This window comes from Notothenia rossii (assembly GCF_949606895.1).
Source record: "Notothenia rossii genome assembly, chromosome: 10".
Taxonomy (NCBI): Eukaryota; Metazoa; Chordata; class Actinopteri; order Perciformes; family Nototheniidae; genus Notothenia; species Notothenia rossii.
The window spans coordinates 1,717,386-1,736,656 of NC_136908.1; the positions used below are offsets into that span (position 1 = coordinate 1,717,386).

Consider the following 19,271-nt stretch of genomic DNA (forward strand, 5'->3'; position numbering starts at 1 on the left):
CATTTGGGTTTCACATCAAAAGGTGGCTTTCCCTCTGATTATGTATTTACACACACACACACACACACACACACACACACACACACACACACACACACACACACACACACACACACACACACACACACACACACACACACACACACACACACACACACACACACACACACACACACACACACACACACACACACACACACACACACACACACACACACACTCAGGTAGCAGAGAGTGATCTTGTTTCCCTTTCTGAGCTTCTCTAAATGAATCAGAAGTGTGTTTCTTTATTTCTAACATTTCTCTTGAATTGGTTTTAAAACCTAATAGTTTGTGATTTTGATAATGTTGCTATTATTTAGGGGCAGGGAGGTTTTGTGTACATAGCCAGCGGACTGTGACGTTCTCTTTAGTTTGGGGTTGAGAGGTGAACGTGACATGAAGTGGCTCTGCATTGTTAACCCTTTCCTGTCCGTGTTTCTCTTTCTAATAAAAACCATCTCCCAAATGTCCGTCTTCTCGTCTTTCCATAAACACATGTATTGGTTTCTACTCGTCTCAGACACTAGAGGAAAGTGGATTTGATGTGAAACTAGAGATCCAATGGTTTACTGCTTTCTACAAAGAAACTAATGAACATGTTCTCTAATGGAGGAACATGTAACAAAGTAACTCTGAGTGATGTATTGATCTCTCTAATGTGTGTGTTATCAGTGTGTGTCGCTGCACTCAGCTGTTCTCAGAGCTCCTGCTTCAGAAACCTGTTGAGGTGAAACCTGCCCGGCAACTGATGAGGTTACCATGACGACTGGGAATAATACAGTTCTGTGTTGTTAGGAACATTTAGTGAGGCTCAAACATTACCTTTGGGTTTCCATTGATCTAAAGTCATTTCCATCAGAGACACGTTCACTTACAAACTCAATCACATTTAGAAACCTGTCAATACTTCCTTTAGTTACCTTTCCATATTGATCACCTTTAGTTACCTTTCCATATTGATCACCTTTAGTCACCTTTCCATATTGATCACCTTTAGTCACCTTTCCATATTGATCACCTTTAGTCACCTTTCCATATTGATCACCTTTAGTTACCTTTCCATATTGATCACCTTTAGTTACCTTTCCATATTGATCACCTTTAGTTACCTTTCCATATTGATCACCTTTAATTACCTTTCCATATTGATCACCTTTAGTTACCTTTCCATATTGATCACCTTTAGTCACCTTTCCATATTGATCACCTTTAGTTACCTTTCCATATTGATCACCTTTAGTTACCTTTCCATATTGATCCCCTTTAGTCACCTTTCCATATTGATCACCTTTAGTTACCTTTCCATATTGATCACCTTTAGTTACCTTTCCATATTCATCACCTTTAGTTACCTTTCCATATTGATCACCTTTAGTTACCTTTCCATATTGATCACCTTTAGTTAGCTTTCCATATTGATCACCTTTAGTTACCTTTCCATATTGATCACCTTTAGTTACCTTTCCATATTGATCACCTTTAGTTACCTTTCCATATTGATCACCTTTAGTTACCTTTCCATATTGATCACCTTTAGTTACCTTTCCATATTGATCACCTTTAGTTACCTTTCCATATTGATCACCTTTAGTTACCTACAGCTACAATATTATAAAATCAACATACCTAGAAAGTCAATAGTACTATTTAGATCAAATTAAATAACCACATGTTTACTAACTATTATTATTCCAATATTTATTATTACAATTATTATCATTACATTTGTATTATTATGTTATTATTACATTTGTAATTGTATTTGATTTAAAGTTTATAAAGAAGCAATGAAATCCTTTCAGAACAAACCAAAGTGTTCGTGTACGTTGTTAGAAAGTGTGTTTCTCCGTGTGACTCAGAGGCAGCTCTCTCTCAGCACCCTGACTGAGGAACCTGTCGCTCCTCACCTGGTTATAAACTGATGGTGTTTGTTTTGGGTCATTGCATGTTTCTCTGTGCCGAGCAGTTTCTGCCTAACCCGTTCTCCAGCAGCTGGAAAGTCCCTGCTCTCCTTCCCTTTCTGTCTCGTGACTCAGCCGGGCTGTTCTGCTCCAGATATCTCATGTTGTATTTACTGTCTCTGAAATACAGCAACACGTGCAGACAGACTCATTCCAGGAGGTCCACGAGGCTTTGAGGTTAGCTTCCCTGTAACCTGAGACTCTGAGGCAGCAGGAACATAAACACTCCTTTGCTCTGCAACCTCGCTTCCTCACTTCGTCTCCTTTGCTCTGCAGCGTCGCTTCCTCACCTCGTCTCCTTTGGTTTGCAGCGTTGTTTCCGCACCTCGACTATTGATCAGGTAGATGTATTGATCAGGTGTTTGTATTGATCAGGTATTTGTATTGATCAGGTATTTGTATTGATCAAGTAGATGTGTATGCTGTTCTCTCTCAATTCAATTCAATTCAAAACCTTTATTTATTCAGGTGGAAACCCATTGAGATCATTGACCTCTTTTTCAATGGTGCCCTGACTCTTCAGGTGAACCCCCGCTGTCTCTCTGGGACTCCCCTCATTTCCCCTGAGAGTGACAGTGCACTATTTATTTCCTGCTGCGCAGTTCACAGTCTGAGTCTGAGCAACAGCTCCCCTGCTGGTTGAGTTCGGAACTGTTCCCAGCAGTCACGTGATTTCCTCTAAACAGTCCGACCAGCAGGAGGGGAAATCCATCCATGAGTGAAACCACTGCTCCTGAGCGCCATCTAGTGGGAACAACTGGAACTTAAACAATAAAGACGTGTGCAGATCTTCATGTCTCCAGTGTGTGGTTCAGGTCCAGAGGAAGAGAAGCTTCATCACAGCAGGGGACAGGAGAGGGTTTTAGGGTCAGAACCAGAGCACATTCTCACACTGTTTTCACCACACCTCCTTATTTATTTATTTTAAATATTCTACTTGTCATCGGTGTGAACCCGGACATGTTGAGACCCCAAAGTGTAATGATAGAAATGTAGAGTAGGGTCTCCAGCTCATAGAGACTGCCGGATGTTAACCTGCATATGTTGGGACATTTACACAATGAACACAAGCTGCTTTAATTAGCATTAGCAGACAATAGCTAAAACATGGTTTGGCCGATTTGGACGGTTTGAGGTTTTTGAGGACCTCTATTGAATAAATAATATATATTGGAGCAGTGGGTGAACATCTGATAAGAACAGTTTGCTCTGCAGATTATTAACCACTGAATATAAAATAGTGTTTATTGGTGTTTATCACAGATAATATGAAGTGTAACGTGTAAGAGCTGGAGGACGATCAGACGCCACGTAAAGAAACTAATGGTTAAATGAATGGACTTAAAGATGTGAATGATGTTCTGCAGTTGGTCTTATTTAGAGTCAGTGTCACTAATGCTGTAACTCTTCAGAGCTATTGGAATGGGAAGGTGATGATATCCAATCAGAAGAGATCAGTGAGGCATCAATGAGGATCTTATTGATTTAAAGCATATTGATTACACAGCGTGAGGAACAGACATAAGATGGAGAAGACATCATGTTAGTATGTCGTCTTTCAACAAGAAGGTTGTTGGTTCGATTCCAGTCCTTGTGGAGTCAAGGGAAATAAAAAAAACATATTTTATAAAAATGTCAAAATTCAAAGAAAAATTCAAATTTCTCAAAAATTAAAAAGTTAGATTTCTAAAAAAATATCAAAATGATTTTTCTCTTAGTTTCTAAAGAGATCTGAGGGTCGACGAGACCTGAGAAAGAGATGTATCAGTACAGGACATTTACCATGTGATATGAAGTACAATAACATTTAAAGTAATTCAACTGTAATTTCTTTAACTGAAGCCCCGTCCTCTTCCTGGGACTTTACAGAAATCCAGAAAGACAAACGACACTGGGGAAACTCAGATTACACAAAACTAGAAAGAGAAATATACAAGAGAGTTTTATTAAATGTTGAAGTTAAAAGCATCAATCTGGTGCACTTTGAGAGCAACTGTCACAATTCTTATGTCATGTCACGGTTTTAGTTTGGTGTGTCCGGTAATGGGTTTTTGCTGTTCTGTTCTCCCTGTCATGTTTTCCTCCTTGTATATTGTCTGGTCCTTCTCTCTGGTTGCGTTCCGATAATCCAAAAATCAGCTCCTAAATTCTAACCCTACCTCCTATTCCTTGACCTCTGAGTGAAACGTCACGGGGTTAAGGGATAGTGGATAGGAGAATTCAAAAGGACTTAGGAGAAGAGACTGCGGTACTTTAGAGAATCCGAATGCACTTTCACTATCCGACGTGTTTATGATGCGCTAGCGGACGTCATTGTGTGCGTCTGCTGCTGTGGGGAAACTATGGAAACTACAGTTTTCTGTACAGCGGACTACAACATGGATGTTTAATAAGAACGAGGGAATCATCTAGAGACTCTGCACCGTGCTCTGATGCTGTTGTTTTATGCTTTATGAACAACAGAGAAACATATTCTTCATGACCAAAATTGGAATTGAATTAAAAAAGGAAAGTGAAACTTATGCTCGTCACCCTCTCCCTCCGGTCCACATTAATACAAATGATCCCAATACGTATGATTGTATGAAAATATCTTAAAATCAATACAAATGTATTTATTATAAACGTTAGTCCTTTACACCTATCACTGTGTCACCATTCAAACATCTTTTAAAAGTTGAACAAACCCCACACAGCTCAGTGAAATGTTGACTTTATTTGATTTTCAGTAAAAACTAACGTTCATATTTCTCTTTTTGATTATAATACTGATGAACGTTCAAAACAAAGCACTTTGGCAACTTACCACATACGTTTTAAAATGCCTAATAAGCACCGTAACTTTCATGATATAATTTTTCCGTCATAATCATTTGTTTCTGTGAACGGCCGACTGTTGTGTGACGCAAATGCTGCGGCTGCAAGGCATTGTGGGGCAGCATTTTCTCCTCTCCTTTCGGTAAGGGAGGTCCAGTGGTTCCTAAGCTAAAGGAGGTTATAAAGGAAGTTTGAAACCTCCTTTCCTTTCATTTGGAGAATTGGAACGGCACTTAACATGGCTGCCACTGACGTACTTCCGGGTCATTTCACTTGGTTAGGAAGGTTCCTAAGCTAAATGGACTATTGGAACGCAACCCCTGTGTTTTTCCTCCCTGTCGTTAGTTTCCCTGGTGTGTCTAATTGTCTGATTGTGTTCACCTGTACTTCTTGTGTGTCTCCTGTGCTCATCATCACCAGCCCCGCCCCTGATTGTTTTCACCTGTGTCTTGCTGTCATGTGTTTAAATTCCCCTGTCTCCCAGTGTCAGTTCGTCTTGTCATGGTCAGGTATATGCTCTTGAAAGTTTGTTCCTCACTACGTGAGCGCTTTCATTTTGTTCTCTATTTTTGTCATCTCAACTTGAGATTTGATAGTGACCTTTTTTGTTCATCTTGCTGTATTTTGGAAAAATAAAGTATCTTACCAATACTTTACCTCCGTCTCCCGGGTCGTGCAATTGGGTCCTACCTCCTAAGTGTCTAAGTTCGTAACAGCAACATTAGGAGATCTATGGATACATCTCTCAACACCCATGAAACAGAACTGTAAGCAGATTTATTTTTCTTTATGCCTATTTCACATATCACTGTCCTTTCAAACTGTATTCTTTATTAATAACAACTTTTTGTTACTGTCATATAGTATTTTATACCAGTTTACTTTATTGTCTTATTTTTTTTATAAAGATGTGCCTCTACCTCACTGGTTGGAGAAAAAGCTTCTTATATTCATAATCCATCAACTTCCTTCTGCTCACTGAAACCCCGGCACCAACCCAAGGACTTCTTCTCCCTCAATCAAACATCCCCCCATGGTTTTAATTACATCACTAAACCCCGCCCCTCATGCCGTGGTGGTGGACTGGCTGTCATCTACAATCAGAACATCCGGACTACAGAACTCACCCTCCCCTCAGTACCATCCTTCGAATTCCTCGCCTTCAAAACCCCTCCCTCACTGACAGTTATCCTCATTTACTGCCCCCCCCAAACCACACCCCTCCTTCCTCTCTGATCTCACTGAACTCCTCACCATTGCTTCATCCCTCTCCCCACGTCTGTTACTGTTTTCCCGCACTGAGAGCATTTACAGCGTTTCTTTGCAGAACTGCGCCTTGAATCACTGACGGGGACTCGAGAGTTTGAACCTGACGGAGGGTCTCTGGTCTCCTTCCAACCGGCACTGTCCTCTGTGTCAGGTTCAGAAGAGTCTCCAGGGTTGTCCTCAGTCTCTGGTTTTAAACGTGTCTCTGGATCTGAGTTCTTGGCTGGTTCTGGTCCTCCACAGTCCTCTCCATCAGCTTCTGTTTGTCTCTGATGAAGCTGAGAGGACTGAGGTTTCTCTTCATCATCTTCACTCTTCACAGGGACAGGAGTGAATGATGACTTGCTGTTATCATCCCCCTCCAGCCCTTGAAGCTTCTCTCCCTCCTGACTGATCCAGAGTTCCTCCTGTTCCTCTTTAATGTGTGGGGGGGGCTCTAGGGGAAACTCTTCTTTAACCTCCACCAGTTGGACGTCTGCAGGAAACAGGAAACAGAGACATTACAGAGAATAGTGGTTGTGTTCATTACAGCTCAGAATCCCCTCTTTTGTTGAGCTCCAACGTTATCAGTTTTCCTGTCGGTATAAATAAAATAAAAAAAGTATATAAATAAATGTAATTGCGCCCTCTTACTCTCGACGTGCGCCCTCAAACCAAAATGCAGATTTCCCCCGCAAAATGTTAAAGTGATCAGAAAACAATATTTCTGTTCCTCAGAAACTATAATTCCTCCAGAAATCTGAGAATCAAACAGAGCGTCAGACGACAGAGGCAGCTTTGTTTTTACGGAGCTCCGACGTCACGTTGTTGTTTACGTCAGGAGATATCTTGTTTACGGGCGACACGTTCTCCAGAGATTTGATATGTCTTATACACAAGACCAGAGACACAGTACTCATACTACATCTTTCTAGAAACACCCTGCAGTTGCTGAAGATGTTTCTTCATGTGTTTTGGAAAATCTGTGTTTTCATATCGGCACCTACATCTACCGTAGGGATATTTAAAGTTGCCCGCATGAAAGACAGAACCTACCAAAATAAAACATATATATATATATATATATATATAAATTAGGGCTGTCAAGTTAACGCGTTCATGCCATTTTTTAACGCCACTAATTATTTTAACGTGCGATTAACGCATGTGTATTTGTCCTCGGCCCGCCCCGTAGTTTCAGAGCCCAAAGGCTTGACGTTGTTGTTGGTTGGATGGTGGGAGATTCTAGCGAGAGATATGGATACCAAAAAAAAAAATGTTTTAAACAGCAATTGGGATATTATTATTTTGTAATCCTCTGGAGCAGAGAGAGGAGCTGTGGATTATTGTTATTGATGAATGCATCAGTTTCTTAGGCTCAGAAACACTAAACTCACAACTTCAAATGAGAGGGTTTAGTTTATTTAATAAAAGAGCACATGGTCAATGTGAAAAGTGACAGTAGATATAGATTAGTTGCAATTAGGTGCTATATATATATTAAAAATAATAATTATAATATATTTTTTTAAACACCTTGAATTTCAGGGGGGGCGTCGGGCTCCGTTGGCGGGGCGCAGCGCCCCTCCAAGACAATGGTAAGGGAAACACTGACATCCATAAACATTAATCTGTTTGCAACTTACTAATTATGTATCTATATATCATATTCCATGGGGGTTGGCAGGGGAACGGGGTTCAGGGGGAGTGGCTGCACTCGTAGGATAGAAAAGGGGGAAGTGACGTCTGACTCAGAGGTCGCGCGGCTGTGGAGAAGAACGTGTTGCTCACATTCTGTTACTGAGTTTAGGCTAGTTAGCTAGCAGGTTTAATGTTTTGGGGGCAGTCACTTTTGCCTCCACTTGCTGCTCTCAAAGTGCAGCAGATTGATGCATTTAACTTCAACATTTAAAAAAAAATTCTTCCCGGAGGAGCTTGCTCCCGGACCCCCCTAGAGGAGGTGAGGTCCACCACCTGCCCACACCCCGTTAAATTGTCTCACCCACATTGAGGATGCTTCCTACGCCCATGTTTTATTCCATGCGTCAAGTCAGGGAAATTGGGTCCAAATGTTTTTGCATCAATGATCTGTTAACATTAGAATCAATAAATATATGCTGTAACTATTTTGCTCTAGGCAGCTCAAGGGCTCAGGTGATTACTAAATGAATAATGCTCCAAAATAACATAAAATGCTGGGTTTTTTGTTAAGAAACATACTTTCGTCGCCGGCCGGTGTTCCGGATTAACTGGTTCCCCGATCAACTGGGGCACAGATGTGGAGGCGTGGCCTACCGACAGAAATACACATTTCGATCGCTTCTTCTGTCGTTTACATAAATCTTTTGGTATATTTGGCTGGATAGGAACACTTTGATGCACATTCAGTACCAGTGTGTGAGGTTGTGGTTACGATGGCGATATCCGGACGCGAACAGCGAGGACTACAAAAAGAAAAACGAGTTGACTGGGGATGTCTGTTCAAAAGATTTCGAGCTCCAATAAATCATTTAAACCAGCTATTGTTGCCAGACTTATCACTGAATATCGTTCTTAATGTGATACCAAGTCCATCTGAGACCTGTGTACACCTTCAGACAGCCTCCAAGGGAAGCGTACGTTGTTTAATCACAGTTTGAAAGCAGCCTGGAGAACTTAAGCTGTGTTAAACTGTGATCCTCTCAGGTAAACTGGGATCCGCCCAGATTAAACTGTGTTACGACTTCTGTGGCTATCTACCAGCGATCATGTTTAATATGAAAGACTACACACACATGTATCCCTTATAAAAACGGCATTCTGCAGCACTCATCCAGATAACATGTGACTGTTAACTCGTTTTGCAAAGATAGCAGCAGCAGAAATGTCATTGCTGCATGTGCAGGGATATTTAGACTTTAAAATGCTGATGGCTCATTAATGTTGGTCTCGCCAAACAATATTAGGAATCCTCTATTGTTATCAGGTGCAAGTGTGTGTTTGTTGTAATAATGACGAAAACATAATAGGCAGATTTCACAGTAATTATAATAAAAACGTAGCTCAAGCATTTATGCAACTTGATTTGAAGCGTGTGTGTGTGAGGGGCAGAACCGTGTATGTAGGGTGACCAGGTGTCCCGCACTGTGCGGGACTGCACACACAGCATTTTTATTATTTGTCCCGCGTCCCACACATTGAGACTATGTCCCGCATTTGAGTGATAGTCGCGCAGAAAGGCCGGATCGGTTCGCTGACAGCCGGCACCGCCCTTTATTATTATATTGTCTAAACGGCATCATGTAAGTTGCGCTGACAGGCGACACAGAGGTCCCCCAGACCCCCCCCCCCGTTGACAGTTCACGAGCGCGTCCATAGTGTCTCCCGTCCACCCACCACCCCGTCCACCCAGTAAAAAAATCCCCACTACACCACTGGTTGTAGTAATACACCAACGTGGATTAAACGTGTTTTTTTACCACAATGTTGGGAAATTATAATATAATATAATAATGGATAAAATGCACGGATTATTATTATTATTATTATTATTATTATTATTATTCCCACTCCGATCGGGACACTAGGTCCACCGTTTCCCCGCAGCGAGGCTCCCCCCGTTGACAGTTTACGTGGGCTGGGCTGGGTGCATTGGCGCCGGACTGGCCATCAGGACGAATCCCTATGGGCCGGTACCGAAGTGGGCCGGTCGGATAAGTCACTAGCACATCCCCCACTCCCCCCGTTGACAATTTACTTGCGGTACCGAAGTGGGCCGGTCGAGAGTCCCGGGATGATTTTTAGTCCCAGTCCACCACTGGCTACATGACCGTATGATCGCCCATATTGACGCACCTAATTCCTAAACTTCTAACAGATACAACATAAACCGATCCTTCAGGCTCATGAGCTCTCAGACACGTTCAAAATTAAACTGTCATCGCTATCTGAGCTTGCTGCTGAGTGCGCCATCGCGCGTTTACATGCAGATGCTGGGATCCTCAACGGTGTAGCTGGAAAACTGTGCCCGCAATGACGTCACACATAATTTGGCGGGACTTGAAGAATCCCAGAGAAGATCCAGGAAATGGTCAACATTGAAGGGCAGATTAATGGTTATCAAAGTACAAATATCCAAAATCAGTTCAGTCACGGTTTTCAAGGGGACAATATTTACTCAAATTGATGGGTTTGGATGATGGGGGAAACTCGTGTCACAGGCTCTTTAAGAGGGCCTGTCTGTCAATTAATTGCCGGGCAACTTTTTCCTCCCAGTCCGCCCCTGGTTCTATGTCCTATATATATTCATGTTGCTCTGTTGGAGGAGGACTTCAGGTTCTCATCTCCATATCTCCACTGTAGCTGCTACACGATGATAGAGCTTTGAAACGTTTAATCTACTCTAGTGAACATCCATTAAAGAGTGCACTGAACCGACCTGTCCTCCGGATCTGAGAATGTAAAACAGCGTCCAGTAGTTTCCGGTCTCTCTCGTGTTCCTCTTTTGATCGAGACAGTTTCTCCTCGTACTCTGATATTGTTCTTTCAAACAGAACACAGATATCTTCAGCAGCTGCAGAGAGTCTCTGCTTCACCAACGAGAGCAGCACAACACTCATGTTTACACACACACACACACAACACACACACGCACACGCGCGCGCGCACACACACACACACTGTTCACAGCAACTTTTCTTGCACAAACACTCTGTCACACACACTAGCTTTTCCTGCACACACACTCCGACCCACACAGTTAATTGTGTTTTTTTTTCTCTATCAAACTCTCACACTGTTGCTAACGTGTTTCCAGCTAGCATGCTAAGCTAACTTCTGTATTCGGTAAGGTAGAAGCTCCAGATGAAGCCGAACAGATCAGAGTAAACTCGGAGAGTTCATCCGGACACACCGAGGCTCTGGAGGATCAGAACTGCGGGAGACAACACTCTTTATCGGGAGAACAAAGAGAGAAAACTGTCGCGACGAGACTCCATGTTGCTATCAGTTAGCAAGAGAGGTCACTTCCGGGTTGAGAATTTCAGAATAAAAGCAGGAAGAAAAAATAACACCACAATGATATAATGGCTTTTTAACTGCAAACTTAGTTGGTAGGTTTCCGTGTGTGTAAATATGATGACGTGTGAAGTGATTTAGGCCTTTCTCTGTCCTCCTGACTCTCTGAGGATCTGTGTCTTAGCTTCTCATTTACTATCAAAGTGTCTTTAAATTAAAAAAGTGATGAGTCTGAATATCTGCTTTGATCCTAAACCTGAAACTCTACTTTAAAGAGTTCTCTCCTGCTGATGTTCAGGTGTATATCAGTATGTAGTGTCTCTACTTTAAAGAGTTCTCTCCTGCTGATGTTCAGGTGTATATCAGTATGTAGTGTCTCTGCTTTAAAGAGTCCTCTCTTGCTGATGTTCAGGTGTATATCAGTATGTTGTGTCTCTTCTTTAAAGAGTCCTCTCCTGCTGATGTTCAGGTGTATATCAGTATGTAGTGTCTCTACTTTAAAGAGTCCTCTCCTGCTGATGTTCAGGTGTATATCAGTATGTAGTTTCTCTACTTTAAAGAGTCCTCTCCTGCTGATGTCCAGGTGTATATCAGTATGTTGTGTCTCTACTTTAAAGAGTTCTCTCCTGCTGATGTTCAGGTGTATATCAGTATGTAGTGTCTCTACTTTAAAGAGTTCTCTCCTGCTGATGTTCAGGTGTATATCAGTATGTTGTGTCTCTACTTTAAAGAGTCCTCTCCTGCTGATGTCCAGGTGTATATCAGTATGTAGTGTCTCTACTTTAAAGAGTCCTCTCCTGCTGACGTTCAGGTGTATATCAGTATATAGTGTCTCTACTTTAAAGAGTCCTCTCCTGCTGATGTTCAGGTGTATATCAGTATGTTGTGTCTCTACTTTAAAGAGTCCTCTCCTGCTGATGTCCAGGTGTATATCAGTATGTAGTGTCTCTACCTTAAAGAGTACTCTCCTGCTGATGTTCAGGTGTATATCAGTATGTATTGTCTCTACTTTAAAGAGTCCTCTCCTGCTGATGTTCAGGTGTATATCAGTATGTAGTGTCTCTACTTTAAAGAGTCCTCTCCTGCTGATGTCCAGGTGTATATCAGTATGTAGTGTCTCTACCTTAAAGAGTCCTCTCCTGCTGATGTTCAGGTGTATATCAGTATGTATTGTCTCTACTTTAAAGAGTCATCTCCTGCTGATGTTCAGGTGTATATCAGTATGTAGTGTCTCTACTTTAAAGAGTCATCTCCTGCTGATGTTCAGGTGTATATCAGTATGTAGTGTCTCTACTTTAAAGAGTCCTCTCCTGCTAAATTATCAACTGACCTGACAGGTTTTACCAACACTGATGCAAAGGCTACGCTATAATCTATTACAATTATAATATGACTAGTGCATCGTTTAACAGCCAACCCAGTCTCACGGCATTCCGTGTTATAGTCACAACATTTCATCTATTCATTCGTGTTAACCAACATGTTTTTCCCCTTTTTTCCTTTAAATGGTCTTTTAGTCTTTATTATTTACCTACTTTTATTTTGTAAAGTAAAGTTTTGTAGTTGTAAAAAAAAGTTGTGTACTTGTAAAACCTATGCTGAATTTGTCTCTGAAATATGATTTATTAGAAAAATGTTATGTGTTTGTTTGATAGACACGTTTTTTCTTTGCAAAACTAAATGCATTAGTTTGTAGATGGTGCTTTATATTTGCAAACCACATTGTGTTTGTTAGTGAATCATTTATAAAACCTGTTTAGTTTGTTTGTGGAGTTATGGCAGGAAATTAGCTCCATACACCTCGCACAACGCACCCAGGAACAAAAGCTAGCTCCACTCCTTTTCCTGTGAGGGAAACTGTGGACTCGATGTCCTGATTGGGCAGAGAACGAGTCCGAGAAAGTTGCTACCACATGTGACGTAATATGACGCGTTTGATGTTAAAAAAAAAAGCAGTTTTTAGTAGCAGAGCTCAAAACGGCTCCTTTCCCTCTGAATTCCTGCCCTTATGTCTCGTAAAACATATATAATCCTGTATTAACTTTTTTAATTGTAATTTTCATGCAAGGTTAAGCATAAATGTAGAAAAAAAACCCCTGCAAGTTGCTCTTTAAGCCCTTCTCTGTTTCATAACCAATGAAGGATTTCTAGTGTTACCGTGAGTCCGCTGTCTCCTGGCTCTCCCAGGTCTCCTCTGTCTCCTTTCCTTCCCAGGTCTCCTCTGTCTCCTTTCCTTCCCAGGTCTCCAGGAACGCCTCTGTTACCCTGTGGAGAAAACGCTCTTTACTACAGAACATTTGGTAATAACTGTATTTGTTTTATCCTACCTTTATTTAACCAGGAGAGGTCTCATTGAGAATAAGAGAGTCTCTTTCCACAGAGGGGACACATGTTGATGTAGAAGAGACATGGAGAAGAGGGGACACATGTTGATGTAGATGAGACATGAAGAAGAGGGGACACATGTTGATGTAGAAGAGACATGGAGAAGAGGGGACATATGTTGATGTTGAAGAGACATGAGGAAGAGGGGACACATGTTGATGTAGAAGAGACATGAAGAAAAGGGGACACATGTTGATGTTGAAGAGACATGAGGAAGAGGGGACACATGTTGATGTTGAAGAGACATGAGGAAGAGGGGACACATGTTGATGTAGAAGAGACATGAGGAAGAGGGGACACATGTTGATGTAGAAGAGACATGAAGAAGAGGGGACACATGTTGATGTAGAGGAGACATGAAGAAGAGGGGACACATGTTGATGTAGAAGAGACATGAAGAAGAGGGGACACATGCTGATGTAGAGGAGACATGAAGAAGAGGGGACACATGTTGATGTAGAAGAGACATGAAGAAGAGGGGACATATGTTGATGTAGACGAGACATGAAGAAGAGACAGGAAGAAGAGACATGAAGAAGAGACAGGAAGAAGAGACATGAAGAAGAGACAGGAAGAAGAGACATGAAGCAGAGACTCAGAGAGCAGAGTCTCTGCTCTCTGAGTCTCTGCTCTCTGAGTGTCTGCTCTCTGAGTGTCTGCTCTCTGAGTCTCAGCTCTCTGAGTGTCTGCTCTCTGAGTGTCTGCTCTCTGAGTCTCTGCTCTCTGAGTGTCTGCTCTCTGAGTCTCAGCTCTCTGAGTGTCTGCTCTCTGAGTCTCTGCTCTCTGAGTCTCAGCTCTCTGAGTCTCTGCTCTCTGAGTGTCTGCTCTCTGAGTCTCAGCTCTCTGAGTCTCTGCTCTCTGAGTCTCAGCTCTCTGAGTGTCTGCTCTCTGAGTCTCAGCTCTCTGAGTCTCTGCTCTCTGAGTGTCTGCTCTCAGAGTCTCAGCTCTCTGAGTCTCTGCTCTCTGAGTCTCAGCTCTCTGAGTCTCAGCTCTCTGAGTCTCTGAGTCTCAGCTCTCTGAGTCTCTGCTCTCTGAGTCTCAGCTCTCTGAGTCTCAGCTCTCTGAGTCTCTGATTCTCAGCTCTCTGAGTCTCTGCTCTCTGAGTCTCAGCTCTCTGAGTCTCAGCTCTCTGAGTCTCTGAGTCTCAGCTCTCTGAGTCTCTGCTCTCTGAGTCTCAGCTCTCTGAGTCTCTGCTCTCTGAGTCTCTGCTCTCTGAGTCTCAGCTCTCTGAGTCTCTGCTCTCTGAGTGTCTGCTCTCTGAGTCTCTGCTCTCTGAGTCTCTGCTCTCTGAGTCTCAGCTCTCTGAGTCTCTGCTCTCTGAGTCTCTGCTCTCTGAGTGTCTGCTCTCTGAGTCTCAGCTCTCTGAGTCTCTGCTCTCTGAGTGTCTGCTCTCTGAGTCTCTGCTCTCTGAGTCTCAGCTCTCTGAGTCTCTGCTCTCTGAGTCTCTGCTCTCTGAGTGTCTGCTCTCTGAGTCTCTGCTCTCTGAGTCTCTGCTCTCTGAGTGTCTGCTCTCTGAGTCTCTGCTCTCTGAGTCTCAGCTCTCTGAGTCTCTGAGTCTCTGCTCTCTGAGTCTCTGCTCTCTGAGTCTCAGCTCTCTGAGTCTCAGCTCTCTGAGTCTCTGAGTCTCTGCTCTCTGAGTCTCAGCTCTCTGAGTCTCTGCTCTCTGAGTCTCAGCTCTCTGAGTCTCTGAGTCTCTGCTCTCTGAGTCTCTGCTCTCTGAGTCTCAGCTCTCTGAGTCTCAGCTCTCTGAGTCTCTGAGTCTCAGCTCTCTGAGTCTCTGCTCTCTGAGTCTCTGCTCTCTGAGTCTCAGCTCTCTGAGTCTCTGAGTCTCTGCTCTCTGAGTCTCAGCTCTCTGAGTCTCTGCTCTCTGAGTCTCAGCTCTCTGAGTCTCAGCTCTCTGAGTCTCAGCTCTTTGAATCTCTGCTCTCTGAGTCTCTGCTCTCTGAGTCTCAGCTCTCTGAGTCTCTGCTCTCTGAGTCTCTGCTCTCTGAGTCTCTGCTCTCTGAGTCTCAGCTCTCTGAGTCTCTGAGTCTCTGCTCTCTGAGTCTCTGCTCTCTGAGTCTCAGCTCTCTGAGTCTCTGCTCTCTGAGTCTCTGCTCTCTGAGTCTCTGCTCTCTGAGTCTCAGCTCTCTGAGTCTCTGAGTCTCTGCTCTCTGAGTCTCTGCTCTCTGAGTCTCAGCTCTCTGAGTCTCAGCTCTTTGAATCTCTGCTCTCTGAGTCTCTGCTCTCTGAGTCTCTGCTCTCTGAGTCTCTGCTCTCTGAGTCTCAGCTCTCTGAGTCTCTGCTCTCTGAGTCTCAGCTCTCTTTGCAGCATGCTTCAAAGCCTCAGGAGCAGAGAGACTAAACCTCTTCTCCAGTTCAGTTCCAGAGGCAAAGTGTAGTTCTGTGTAAATGTGAGTACCTTCTCCCCTGGTGCTCCATCCCCTGGAAGCCCCCGAGGACCCACCGGCCCTTTGAAGCCAGGCTCTCCCTACGAACAAGAAAAGGTCATTTGGTAAACAACACAAGGGTATCATCGGCATGCGGGGACATCCTGAAGTCCTGTCCATGGAGAGGACACTACGGATGGGTTTGAGATAAGATTAGATAATAAATACTTTATTGATCCCAATTTGGGAAATGTTTGCGTTGCAGCATAAAAAGACAAGGCATTACATTAGAGACATTAAAAGACTAGAAATAAATAATCCAAAATGTAAACATCGTTTGAGGGAAAAGCAAAGGATATAGATATAAAAGGAGGCAGTGGTCATCTATACAATGAACAATTTAATGGATCAGAGAGTATAATTATTATTATTATTGATAACTGTATTATTTTGTTTATCAAGGATGGGTATCGAACCGATCCGTGCAGACCAGCATCTTTTCATTTCATTTGTATTTGTTCCGTTGATGGTATTCACAACTTAATGTAAAACAATTCTCTCTATAAACACACCGTACCCGAAAAGGAGCAGGGAGAAGAAAGTAATCTGATATGACCCGCCCCTTTCTCAAATAAATAAATAAATAGAAATAGATGGTCTGTCCTTGATATTTTCTTATTCTCAGCCAATCATAACGTGTCGTAGGACCATAATAATGACGAGGCTCGTCAAGGGTTCTGATCAGGATGTTTTGTGGTTGTGGCTCCGCAGATCAAATGGTTTTCCACCAATCAGAGGGTCGACATGTCAAACCGTCCATGGGCAAAAACCTACATTTGAGTGTGAAGGATTATCCCTCCTGACGACCAGGCGGCCCCTCAATGGGCTCTGCCGTTATGAGGACGTTTTGGTGAACTCTGGACTCGTGTAAAAGCAGTTTTTAGAACTCAAACAGTCTCAAAATGTTCTGTATCACATGCATGTCCTACCTTTGGCCCCTGGATGCCCTCTCCTGGAGGCCCCATCAGGCCTGAAGGACCACTCTGCCCCGTAGAGCCCTGAGGATGCAACACATCACGGTACTTTAAAAACACAAGGCTTCATAAACTCATTATGAAATAGAGGTTTTGAAACACACACTGACCTTGGGTCCGTAAAGTCCAATCCCAGGAGGGCCTGATGGTCCTGGTACCCCCGACAAACCTCTGTCGCCCTGAAGAACAGACACAGATGCACCAATATCATCTATTATACAAGTCTCTGTTTTAGTCTACCTCTTTATCTTCTTGTACACATTTGAGTTTGTTTTATCAACAGTCTTTGGTAGAATCGATCCACATGACGTGCTCTACATTCTGCAGCATGTCCACATTTATGAAGAGGTGTCATGTTCGAAGAATCAAAATACCTTTATTCGTATTGAAACACTATTCGATAAAGGGCATGCACATATTATTAAAAACACAAGACTATGTTGAAGCAGTCTCTAATCGGTGAATCATCTTCAGGTTTACGTTACGCTTTGTCTTTTGTAGAAATGTTTTCAAATTGCTTGCAACAAAACAATTTTTTGAACCATGGTATGTTACATGGCACTACATTTCCCATCAGCCTTAGCAAATCCTCCTTCATATTAACACTTTATTTTATTTTATTTCTCTTTCCAGTTGTGTGTAATAACTTTAAAGGTCCCATGTCATGGCCATTTCTACTGATCATAGTTCCATTGTTGAGGTCTACTAAAATAGATTTATATTGTTCAATGTTCTAAACTCACATTGGTTTCTCAAACAGCATCTCTGTATAGTATGTGTATTCACTCTCTGTCCTACACGGCTTGTTGGAGCTCCTGCCCCCCCCCCCCCCCCTGTGAGCCCACTATGCTCTGATTGGTCAGCTCGCCCACTCTGTTCTGATGAGTCCACCACCGTTACAGCTGAACGTCAGTGATTATGTGTCACAATGGCGTTGGTTAGCAACCAGGAAATGACACCAGTAATGACAAACAGATGAGAATGCTGCGTGGGGTCTGGGGGCCGTGTTGGGGGGACGTTGCGCGGCTCGCTGCTGCGCCCTTTGAGGCTCGAGGAGCAGCCGGTGTGAGCTGGGTTACTGGTGTCGTTTCCTGGTTGCTGCGTGGGGTCTGTGAGACACCGCTGAACTCAGCCTGAACTCAGCCTGAGCACCGTGGACTGCACAGCACCCCCATCTGCAAGGCTCCACCAGCACCCGCACCCCCCATTTTTTTAAACAACTTTCTCACTTCTGGTGAATGGAACTACATTTCCCATGAGCCTTTGCACCCGTCCCCTCACTTCATGCATTGTGTTGCCTCATCTTAGCTCCAGGTAGTCCTTTCCCTTCTGGTCCCATCTCTCCTGGAAGTCCCGGTAATCCAGGCCGACCCTAACGATCACAGAAAACATGTTCACTTTCAAACTTCTGCTTTAAATATGAGGATAATTAAAGTGTAATGAGTGTTTCCTCTCACCTGAGGTCCTGGGGAACTTTCTCCCTTCATCCCTGGAGGTCCAACGGGTCCATTGTTCCCTTTGTGGCCCTGCAGGAGGACAGGAAGTGAGACATTGCTGATGTGTCTGCATATTAGCAAACATCAATATTGACCTACAGGCAGGGGCGCCGTAAGGGGGTGAAAAGTTAGGACGATTCTAAGAGCCCGTGACTGACAGGGCCCCAAACATTTTTAGAACATTAAGAAAAAATGTAAGTAACCAATGTGATATCTTTAATCCCTGGCGGCTCCCCTGCCTACAGGTGCACATATTCAGATGTATAAAATCTCCAAATCAAAAAACATGTAATTCAAAACATTATGATCTCATTTCAATTAATCAAAAGGACAAATGTCTTACTTGTATTTATTAGTTAAACATTTAAACATATTCTCCTTAATGTAACTTTCTCCATACAGTTTGTCCTCTGTTGTTAAAACTTGATATTTGCTTTGAGAAAAATAATCAAAAAATATGTGACCATTTCATACATGAAGCATATATATATATATATATATATAGCTATATATATATATGCTTCAATATAGTGATTATATTCTGTGTTCACGTTACCTTCGGCCCAATGATCCCCAGACCGTGTTCTCCCACAGCTCCTGAAGGTCCCACAGGCCCCATATCCCCCTGTTAGAGAACCATTAACTCTCATTAAAACTGCTGTTAGATATTTATACTCTCAGAGGAGGGAGAAGTACTCACATCCTGTACTTGAGTTAAGGTAGAAGTACTCAGATCTGGTACTTGAGTAAAAGTAGAAGTACTCAGATCTTGTTCTTGAGTAAAAGTAGAAGTACTCAGATCTTGTACTTGAAGTAAAAGTAGAAGTACTCAGATCTTGTACTTGAGTAAAAGTAGAAGTACTCAGATCTTGTACTTGAGTAAAAGTAGAAGTACTCTGATCTTGTACTTGAGTAAAAGTAGAAGTA

At 42.8% G+C, this 19,271-nt stretch overlaps 3 protein-coding genes across 10 annotated transcripts in view; 1 reads left to right on the top strand and 2 right to left on the bottom strand.

Annotated features, from left to right (window-relative positions):
- LOC307022900 (class I histocompatibility antigen, F10 alpha chain-like) overlaps nt 1–19,271 on the top strand; it is a 151,959-nt gene that overhangs the window by 18,219 nt on the left and 114,469 nt on the right. The window lies entirely within an intron of this gene.
- On the bottom strand, nt 91–11,072 carry LOC307022912 (uncharacterized protein). 3 transcript variants are annotated; one of them, XR_013803516.1, is made up of 3 exons: nt 10,483–11,072; nt 1,044–6,561; nt 91–962 (listed from the first exon to the last, which is right to left on the bottom strand). XR_013803516.1 is itself a non-coding variant. In XM_079655840.1 (2 exons), exons 1-2 carry the CDS (start codon nt 10,661–10,663, stop codon nt 6,071–6,073), a joined length of 672 nt encoding a protein of 223 aa, XP_079511966.1. In that variant the 5' UTR covers nt 10,664–11,072; the 3' UTR covers nt 91–6,070. The 3 variants fall into 3 exon arrangements, 1 of the variants encoding a protein (XP_079511966.1); XR_013803517.1 differs by having other exon boundaries at nt 91–989; XM_079655840.1 differs by having other exon boundaries at nt 91–6,561.
- On the bottom strand, nt 10,943–18,961 carry LOC307022014 (uncharacterized protein; the record flags this gene model as incomplete). Its single annotated transcript, XM_079654586.1, has 8 exons — nt 18,901–18,961; nt 18,306–18,374; nt 18,130–18,220; nt 16,959–17,027; nt 16,804–16,872; nt 15,847–15,915; nt 13,218–13,325; nt 10,943–10,963 (listed from the first exon to the last, which is right to left on the bottom strand). Exons 3-8 carry the CDS (start codon nt 18,136–18,138, stop codon nt 10,943–10,945), a joined length of 345 nt encoding a protein of 114 aa, XP_079510712.1. The 5' UTR covers nt 18,139–18,220; nt 18,306–18,374; nt 18,901–18,961.